The sequence below is a fragment of the Acromyrmex echinatior genome, chromosome 10 (assembly GCF_024713525.1).
Source record: "Acromyrmex echinatior isolate Ae372 chromosome 10, ASM2471352v2, whole genome shotgun sequence".
NCBI lineage: Eukaryota > Metazoa > Arthropoda > Insecta > Hymenoptera > Formicidae > Acromyrmex > Acromyrmex echinatior.
The window spans coordinates 8,242,048-8,253,466 of NC_141861.1; the positions used below are offsets into that span (position 1 = coordinate 8,242,048).

Consider the following 11,419-nt stretch of genomic DNA (forward strand, 5'->3'; position numbering starts at 1 on the left):
TACAACAAGTTAATTAAAAAATGAAAAACCGGGCTTAAGATTTATAGATGCGATTTCATTTGATGATGTAATATCTCAAAAGTCGATTGTCAATGACATGTCTAATGAAAAGATCTTTTTGGAATATAATATATTTCGTTGATAATAATTTCATTGTTGCACAAATGTATGTACAACAGAAGAACTTCGCGGTATCGTAGGATAATCGAGTATGTTGCACCGATATGATTTAAAATAATGTATGAGTTTTGTTAACTCCGCTTCGACTATAATATCTTATTCACACGATTGATTTTCAGATTGATTGATTATGAATTAATTTTAATATGTAATGGCAATTAAACGTAATTTTGATTATATTTTTTATTAGAATTTTTAAATTAATGATTTATTAAAAAAATAAATAAAAATTTAAATTAGAATGTGTAATTGTATATTTTAAAATATTAATACAAATATTTTAATCACTGCTATAATTTCAGTATGTTTGCTTTTTATAGATTTACGTCTTATTACAACTTCGCTGCTATGTATCGTGTGTCGGTGAGTGTAATGTCTCTTCTTATCTTATAGCAAATTCGATTGAGCATACTAATACGTACTGATGCATTTGGTTGTATATTTATCTAATTTGATTCTATTTTTTTTTGTGAAAGTAAAATACAAATTTTATTTTTATTTTATTTTAAATGATAAAATACCTAATATTTTATGAAACTAATATTATCTAAATTAAAAGTTATTAACTTTTTAACTTTCTTTTAACTTTTAACGTTTTAACTAATTACTACCTGACAATCCTGAACATATTTTTCGTTTAAATATTAATTTAGATAATTTGAAATGCATTAATTTTTAACTTAGTTACTTTTAAACTTTAATTTATTAACTCCTTTTAAATTAAAAATTTATAAGCCATTAACTCTAACTTAATTTAGTTTAAAAAAACATTAACGTTTAAATTTTTCGTTTAAATATTTATGTTTCAGAGTTGTACATTTTTGAAAAAGTACATTTTTCTCATTTTGTTAACTGTATTTAGTTACAACAATGTAAAATTTGTTATAAATATACAACTTTACAAATTCTTTTTAAAGTTGCCAAAATATACGTAAAAATCGTTTAATAATTTTTACATACTTGTAAAAGCGATGAAAGTTAAAGTATACATTTTAAATTAAAAAAATTAAAAGAGAAATTTAGTATTTATTATTTTAAATAACTACATTTCTGACTCATTTAATATTTTAAATAAGTTTCCGGAATCTATTTTATATTTTATTATACGTTTAAAGAATTTCTGAAACACAGAATAATTTGCAGTAAAAGTAGAGTGTCTTAAATTAATTTATTAACTGAAAAATTAAATAACGATTAACAAGATATTTAGTACTTTTAACCAAACCTGTATTTAGCACAAATTGTTTCATTTTATTAAGATTTTTTGCGTTTATCTTTATATAAAGAACATATATAGAATATTTTATCAATCTTTATTGAAGTATGGATCATTAAAAAGAATTATGAAAATTGAGAATTATAGAAAATATCAAAAATATCTCACGTGAATAATTACTAATTGGTTTAAGAGAATCATGCAAATAATATAGGATTGTGCCCGAGATGCCACAAATCAAAACGCGAAATGTACGGCGATATCCGTTTGTCAAAATCATGTAAAATATGAAAAATATAATTGAATAAATCGTTGAATATTTTTCGTCGTTTGAATACGCGATAGTTGAGTGTAATCTAAAAACATCGGCGAAAAGCTCGGTAGGGGAAGGGGGTCACTGGCGACGAAAAGCGGTGGATCGCGAGGCGAAGGTGTAGGGGGGCAAGGTGCGGTGGTCGATCGTCACTTCGGCATTCGCTAAGCGATCTCGGTGGGAGATGGACGTGTTTTCGAGTCGCTCCACGTGTCGCATTAATTAACAGCAATATCTACGAACGCGAATTACATAAGGTTGCCTAAAACTAAGGAGTATATTAAGGATTGAAAAGGATTATAGGTTGTATGCAATTTTTCCCTTTATTTCTAAGATTCATTACTCACATACGCAGTTCATGAATATTTTAAATATTTCGTGCGTTCGCGGATGTACGGTAACTAACAATAAAAATGAGATTCTTATTGTTAGATGCATGCTATTATTCTAAAATTGAGATATAATATTGGGATGTTAAAATTATTTCACGTAAGCAATTATGTAAGGAAGACCACGCTAATAAGAATCTCTTTTTACTTCTTGCCTTTTGTCAGCATTACATTGTAATTGATACGAAAAATTGATATTCAAAATTATAAAATAAATGTCAAATATGTTCTTCGGTATATAATTATGATATCACATTAAACGACTCGCGCCGTTAAAACTAGAAATAATCGTTTTATTAATCGAAGAACATTAAAAATGGGAAGAATATATTATTTTACTTATTCATAATATTCGTTTTATTTCGGCAGTTAGACGCGAGGTTGGCGCGACCTTGTGTTGAGGATGGTACGGGGTGGCACGGAGTGACGCGTCATGTTTACGCTCGTCATTTTTCCGCGTAATAACATGACGCGCCGCTCCGTGCCACCCCGTACCATCGCCACTTCAAGGTTGCGCGCCGATCATCTAACTGTCGAAATATTAACGTATATTACAAATTCAGTAAAATAATCTACTCGTTTTAATATCCTTCGATGAATATTACACGATGCTTTATTATGCGATTTTTGTTTTATATCTTGCACACAATCATCTATATCTTGGGCCGATATTCACAGTCAGATTTATATTCAAGACTGTCTTAAGAACAGTTTTAAGAAGTCATGAATCAAAGAGCCGTCTTAAAACATTACTTAAGACAGTCTTGAAATAGGAACGAACTATGAATACCGTCCTTAGATATCTCTAATTTATATATCTGTAAATGTATAATATGAATTCCATTTATATTCATTATTATATTGAGTCTAAATTGTTTTATAATTTACAAAATGTTTGCGTTTATCTTATTAAAAGAATGTTTAATTCATAATTATTCTTTACTTATTTTTTTAAGTTTTAATCTATATCTTGGGCCGATATTCTAACTATTCATAATCTAACTGTCGAAATATTAACGTTAACGCGTTTTACACAATCAATAGCGATACGGCTACTTGTCTATATCATACGAGTCATAACAAAGGAACGTTAATATATGAATGCTCTCATACAATAATTTTTTGTTCTTATGTACCTTTCGTTATATGAGAATCCGTTAAAAAATTTACCGTAACTTTGGAACTTATCGGTAATAAAAGAAACATTTCTTTCTCTCTTTTTTTTTTATTAATCTCTATTTTATTCTAGACTCTAATCATATCATCTATGTATAAATATGGTTCAGTTTTTTATCTGTTTTTTATTTCGCAATGATAACGAACTGCAGATGTAATATTCGTTTCTAAAAATTAACCGATTGCATAGTAATTGCATAGTAATTGCATAATATAGATAATAGCTATATATTACATTTTTCAGATTATCTTCCCTCTCCGGGTACACCTTGACGTGGTGAGAGGGCTCAGTACCCAAAGGATATTTACATGAAAAGAACGATTTTTCTGAATAATCTAAAAATTTTCGGATATACCTGAATGTAATACATCTAGAAAAATTTTTAGATATTGAATAAAATCGTTCTCTTTATGTAAAAATCCAATGGAGAAGCTAACGTACCCTCGTCGCCGATTTACTTGAAAATAAACGAACCGCAGCCGGTTCGTCGCGTCGCGCGTTTCTTCGGGAGTGCCGTTCAAGTAATTGGACTCAAGTTATAGTCCGCGCGCGATTATAGTCCATTATTCGCGAGTGTTTTTCGCGAGTGTCCAGTGCGAGAGGATATGTCAATCCCAACTCTGAGAGGAGGAGGAGGTCTGGGAGAGGCATCGGACATCGGCGGAGCAACCTTGCGGTAAATATCTTTTTTTGCTATTGTAAAATCAATATCTTTTTTCTATTTATTCGCTTTATTTTACACTGATTTAAAAATAATAATTAGAAAAAAAGAATTATCTTAAAATTATTTTGAAATTTTATAAATATCTATATATTTTTAAGATTTTTTAAAAAAATGCCCGGGAAAAAATGTTTCATATATACAAAATGTTTATATATAATTATATATGTAATGTCTATTATATAACATTTTTTCGAGTATATAATAATTTTTTAAATATGTAAGTGAATGGTAAATTAAAAAATTCGATGCTAAAAATATTTTGAAAATTATGTGATTATTTTCAAGAGAATTACTAAATATTATTTTTAATATTAATTGATTTTTTTTGCTCTGTTTTAATTTAGATTTTATATTCTTTTTGTTACAGAATCATCGTAGCGACGATGCATCGAACTCCGCTGTTGTGCATCAAATTGGTGAGTGATGAATTGATGTGTTTGAGGTAACGGATGCGTGGTGATTTTATTAATATATCTACAAATGCATATATGCATCAATTTAATAAAAATATACCTATATATTTTTTATAAATGTATATGTAGCATTCCATGCATCCATTATCTTAAAGTGGATAAGTTAGAACAGATTAGGATAAATTTAATCCTAGATGCTTCTTCTTATTTTATTGCATTTCTTCTTATTTTATATGCACTGTAAAATTTATAATATCATATTAACACTCAGTTTAAGTTGTTTTTAATCTTTCGTAAAAGTCGCCATTGCTCTTATCCAATCTCTCATTAATTCAATTGAAACAATAAAGTAGAACTATTTCATTCAAGAAAACTACAATGTTAAAGGCTCTTGTTGTTTCTAAATTCATATGTTAACGCGAATATATTTTATATATGTATATGTGTGTACACACGCACGCACGCACGCACGCGCGCGCGCGCACACACACACACACACACACACACACACACACACACACACACACACACACACACACACACACACACACACACACGTAATGAGAGTAAATAAAATTGTTTTTTTTGTCTATAGATATTATAATATAGAACAGTGTTTGTTAGTATAATAAGTATAGTTTTATTATTTTTTCTATCTATCCTATTTTTAAATATTCATTCAGGATTAAATTTTATTTAAGTTGGTGCAGAGAAAAATAATATACATATACATATATGTATATAACATACTGTTTTTAAAGATATTCTTTGTATTGCTTCACACTTATTATTTATATACTTGTTACTAGAGAAATAACAGATATTTTAATGTAGCGCATTTGTCGTATAATTTATTAATCTCGCTTTTTTATAAAAAATATTTTATGATTATTAATTGTTACTATAATTTATCTAAATTGCACTAAATGCACTTACTTTAGCCTAAATTTTTATAACTTATCCATATGTAGTAACTAGATTTTATACCAGTCAAAATAGTAACATGATGTAAGATCCAGTATAAGTTTATTATATCAAGAAATAAAAGAATTTTATCTTATAATTATTTTAAAAAATCGCGTTCGGAATTTTGCATCTTTTAAAATATTTAATTTTGAAATAATAAATTATGCACAAAATGATTGTATTAATTTAAAACATAAACGATATATGATATTTATTAATGTAAGGGAAAATTATCTCCCTTTTGGATCTTACATCATTTATCTGAATTTCTTATCTCTCTGCATGTCTTGAGATGAGATTCAGCAACGAATCGTTCGAATCGTAAGAATACATACATGGGCCTTAAATTTTATGGGATAGTAATCGATTTAGTAATTTCCGATTTATATTTAATTTGGAGTTTTGTTGTTTATATTGTGTAAAATTTATATCAAGAAATTTGATCTAATTTCACAATATTTGAGATTTATAAAATCAAAATGTTGAAAATATCCCTCATAGAGATTTTTTTAAATTTAGATTTATTTTCAGTCAAATATTTATATTTTTAATTTCGAATAGACACGAATAATGAATAAATTTATTCACACATATGTAATAATAAAATTATTATTATTGATAATTAATATTTAATCAATTTGATTAATATGGTGGCCTCTTCGCGACGCGTTCGTGTTTCGCGCATCATACAAAGGCGTAAAATTTTACGCTTTTAGTCGGCAGCAAAAAGGAATATTTCTCCTTGCTGTCGATCTCTGGCATATTAAGCCAGAATATTGGCCAGAAAAAAGACGAAGATCTGAACGAAATGGGTTTTGGTGTAACACCAATCTAATTTTTTGAAAGATATATATATAAAGATAAATTCTGAATATTCGGGAGGGCAACTTACTCGCAAATTGCGAGTTCTTATATTGTTGATTTAAAGTACAATAACTAACAAATAACAGGGCTAATGAGAGCTAGTGCAGATAATGAAGCGCAAGTTTTGTAGGTTTTTTAATCTACAAATTCTAGTTGCACTTCATTATCCGCAATGGCTCTCATTAGCTTTGTTATTTATTAATTTTTTGTATTTCAAAAATTAAAAGTCTATTTTAATTATTACCATTTATTGCTCATTTATTTAATACGATCGCAATTAGGTAATCTCTTTGAATTTATTAGTACACGATAGGACATGGTTAGACATTAGCTGCTGCATTCAGCAAAGAAAGCAGTTTTGCAATTATTGTAAAATTTGATTTAATATCATTAGTTCATTTAAATTCATAAAAAACCTAAAGCTAGAACCAATCGTGTTGAAGAATTTTACAACATTTGCAAAGCTGCTTTCTTTGTTGAACACAGTCATTAACGTATTATATGCGCGGTGTTACACGTTAATCAAGTAATGTAGGAAGTAGAAATATACGAACAGAGATAGGATACGCGAATAGGCACGAATAAATGAAAATATGGATAGGTAGGGCAAGTATATGGATAGATAGGGACTGTATAGGTAAAGACAATAAATGTAGATAAATTGAAAAATTAAATTATTATAAATAAAATGACACTTAAATAGATTTCGCGATCGGATAATTAAATTTTGTTTTAAAAAATAAATATAATTAAACTAAAAAAATATTATATGATAAATCTAACTAATAAATTATATAATATGTAGATAAGGATACATAGACATCATGTGTACGTACTTGATAATTGCAAAGAAAAGATTAAAAATTAAATAAAATTTTTAATTAATCTTAAATTTTATTTAATTGTCAACAACCTAATTGTCAAATATGATTATATATTATATATAATTTTAATTTTATGATTATATATTATATAATTTTAAATTTCACTGAATTTTCAGCTCCCCTGAAATTAAACTTAATATCTTATAAAATTCTATACATATACAAAGTATGTATACGCATTAATATTGTAATTAATTTTATCATAAATAAATGTATGTATGAAATATTACATACGTAATATAAAATTTATGTGAACTATGTCCAGGGTAAATGCCATCATGTTTATTTTTGTAATTTCCGCAAATTTTTGTAATTGCTAATTTAAATTATTTATTGGAATGTTTATATATTCATATTAAATATATCTATTCCATACAGATAGCATTTATCTTGTCGTAATAAATCAAATTTATTGTTGCTTTATTGATGTAAATTACGAAATCGACGAACCATATGATAACAAAAATTGTTTATTAATTTAACGAATTTGATAGATGTTTAATTAAAAAAATTTTTTTTAATTTGGATTTTATTATAAATATGAAAAAGTCATTAATAATTTTAAGTGACTTTTAATTAAAAATTTGATGTTTAAAATAATCGTCAATTTTTCGTCTATTTAATTTATTAAATAAGTCAGTAAAGATTCGAGCTTTGACTGAGGTAATATAGGTTAAATATTAACTTCTTGTTTGTTTTTTACATTTATATTTTTAACATAAAAAAATTACAAATATTAATGATTAATTTATTATGTACGAAAGCCTCATCGCTATCCCTCGCGTCAAGTGAATGCTATGTTGATGCAGTGAATGCGTGATTTGTACTGATAGAAAGTCGAAATTATTTTTACAATATCATATGAAGATTTATTCCTCGTCGCTTTCTGTAAAGTCCATTCGCAAAGTCTAGTTTGGTATCTTGTTGGAAATTCTTGTACAGAAACGGAATTAATCCCGAGTTTTCTCGTCTTGCACTGGAAGTAATAATTTTGTTAATGAGTCAGACAATTATATACTATATATTTTAAAATCAAGTTTTACGAAATTAATTTAGTAGTATGCTTTAATTACAATTTTCGTCGCTTTTTTGTTTTATTAAATGTTCTCCCACTAGTAATAATAATGTTAGTAATAGTACTATATCTTAATAACAATACGAATTTAATATTATATAATTAATGTATGAATATACATATAATGATTATTTTTTTAAATCCAAATTGTTAAGTAAATAAATTTAAGCTTTATGCAAATAATTTGCTTATTTTTCGATGATTGCTCTAACAAAAAAATATGATTACGAATGTATATATTAGGTGTTGGAATTAATTCGTAGCGTTTTTTAATGAAAGAATGTTATTTATTTCACATGAGCATTAAAAAATACATTAATGAAAGTACTTCCCATCACTTGTAAAACGCTACGAATTAATTCCAACACCTAATATTTAATTTTTTAACTGTTATTTTAAAATCATTTTTAGGTATTGGAGACATCCCGCCATTCCAGAATATTGTTAATTATTAATTTATATATATATTATATACTTTTCTATAATAAAATACATGCAGGATATATTATGAGATTATATTTAATAAGTTTTGATTTTTGTCGATTTAGATAATTTTTTTATCAAAATATCTTATGTTTTATCAATGATATCATGATTACATGAATTTAATTAAAAATGTGTGGATACAAAAAATTCGAGATAAGTCCAATGGATACCTTTATATTAACGAGGTATTAATAATTAAAATTTTGTGAAAATGCAGAAAAAAAAGATTGTTAAATTTTATATATAATAACAAATTTTTCAGAAAACATACTTAGTTCTTTAAAATCTCGTTATTATCAAGTTCGATTTATCTCGAACAGTTGGTACCCGAGATACTTTTGTATTCATACATATAAAAAATTATAATAATGCATAAAATTATAATAATGTATTTTATTACTATTAAATATATTCCTTCGTAATCACTATTCCATAAGGAAATCATTTTATCTTTTTATTTTTAATAAGAGATGATTTGTAGTAATGTGTGGCAGAACATATAATTTCCTCGAAAATTTTGATATTATATTAAAAATGCAATAAAAATGTAATTAAGATGCTAACAAAATTATTTCTATCATAAGTGGTCTAAAAGATTTGGAATTCACATCCTTCTGTAATAAGACCGCTGGTGTTTGACGGATTGCTTAACTTTTTTTTGCGAATGGATCTTATGAATTTGACGTGAAATCAGAATACATCAAGTTCGTTTTTCTATGCAGATTTTTTTCTTCTTTGTATACTAACCTTATCACAACGTGGAGGGATCTTGATCAAATTATCAGGATAATTATCTTAAATGCGATGAAAGTCTTGTCATAAATGTATTAATAACTTTTTATCATGATATTAATAAGTTTTATAATATAATCGCAAGTTAATAATTAATAGTAAGTACGATCTAATTGTTGTTAGTATTTTCATTCCACATTTATCAATATTTCATTAAACATTGGTTTAGAAAATTTGTGTTATCGTATGTATTTTCGACATTTTCGTATAATACCTCATTACTAAATTTTGTTAATTGTGCTCCTATAATATAATTCTTATTATATTTCGAACAACATTTTTTATTATACATTGTATTGTAAATAATTATTGTATTATTAAAGGATTACAATAAAAGATAATATTAAAAAGCTATGCAATGTAATTGTTAATTATTTTATTGTATTTCGCTAATCATAATGCAATATGATTTTAGCGAAATATAATAAAATAATTAAAGAAAAAAAGAGAGATATAAAATTAAAAAATAAATTTAAAACATACTTACCTGCAAAAACCGACTAAATTTATTAGTAACTCGTTTTTTTACGGTGGAATATACTTACAAAGAAAAGAGGATCGCCATTAAAAATTGGCGGGGGTGGTGGAGACCTCTAAGGTTGATTCATTTTTATTCATATAAATTTTCTTCACAATTTTAAATTAAATGTAGTTTGCTTATACAATTAGAAGAGTTTTAACTTTATTCAAATTGCAAATTGTAAATATAATTATAAGAATAAGAATGGGGTAGAGAGCCTACAATTAGAGTGACGCCATACGGATATCACTTGTGATTGGTCCGCCATGTTTTTATTGCACATTATTTGCGCTATTAAATGCGCTAGTTTATTATCTATTCTCTGTTCCTACATTTTAGAAGCAAAATGCATCCATAATAATATAAAAAAAATCAAAAATGTAGTACGCAATTATACCGCACAGTAATAATGTGTTCTAACTGATCATAGAAGTGAATTCTTTACCGACGATTAAAATTTCGCTGTGAGGAAAATAACTCACTGCAGATAGTGCTAGTTGTCCGTTAATAGCATATTTACCGTTAGGGATGCAATGGATAATGATTTTTTAGATAATATATCCGATACGCAACGGATAATGATTTGTCGGATAATCTAATATCGGATTTTATTCAGTAAAGCCGAATAATTAGATTTTATTTAGTAAAACCGGATAAATTGGATAATAGGATATCCGAAAATTGTACAAAGATTGAAGAATAGAGAATCTAATTGTTTTTTTATAATTAAAAAAGAGAATTTGTTTATGCAAATCATTATAATAATAATAAAAATCTCTATAAATTATATTAAGATCAATAATACCTATATTAAATTTATTTAAAGTTAAATATATCACGAGTCAATAATTTAGTAAAATTTAAATACAGCTTTGAAGAAATAAAATATTGAGCAAAGTAAATATTTTAATTAGAAACAGATTATTGCTTGATAATATGTATAAATGCTTCATATTTCTTATAAATAATATAAAATATGAAAAAAAAAAAATATAACAAAAATGTAATATACAAACAAGATCAAAGGGATACAAAAATTATTTCAACTTAGTTTTTAAATTATATTACATTATGTATATATATATGTTAAATTAATAATTAAACATTGATAAAAAAATTTAGTTAGACTGGCCGAATACATACTATATAATAAAATATTTTGAAAAATGTTTTTGAGAAATTAAATTTTAAATATATATAATCGTTTTCATCGTAAGTGAAAAACGACTTTTTTATAATCCGATCGGATAGTTGAACTACCCAGTCGAACGACCGGATTAAAAAAAGTGGCCGGATGGGCCGAATACCGGATAATTGCCGGATATCCATTGCATCCCTATTCACTGTTTCCTTTGTAAAATTAATCGATGTACGAGTATTGTTGGTTTCAAAATTAAAATTTTTTTGTTGGATTTGTGTT

At 26.2% G+C, this 11,419-nt stretch overlaps 1 protein-coding gene across 4 annotated transcripts in view; it reads left to right on the forward strand.

Annotated features, from left to right (window-relative positions):
• Positions 1-3,140: 3,140 nt before the first annotated feature.
• The window catches only part of LOC147908261 (uncharacterized), a 342,006-nt gene continuing 333,727 nt past the window's right edge, over positions 3,141-11,419 (forward strand). For all 4 annotated transcript variants that reach the window (XR_015546363.1, XM_087410260.1, XM_087410259.1 and 1 more), the window contains exons 1-2: positions 3,141-3,951; positions 4,367-4,415. Coding sequence is in view for 3 of the 4 variants with exons in the window: in XM_087410260.1 (XP_087266386.1) it covers positions 3,881-3,951; positions 4,367-4,415 (120 nt within the window). In the remaining variant the exon portion in view is untranslated. The remainder of the gene's footprint in view (positions 3,952-4,366; positions 4,416-11,419) is intronic.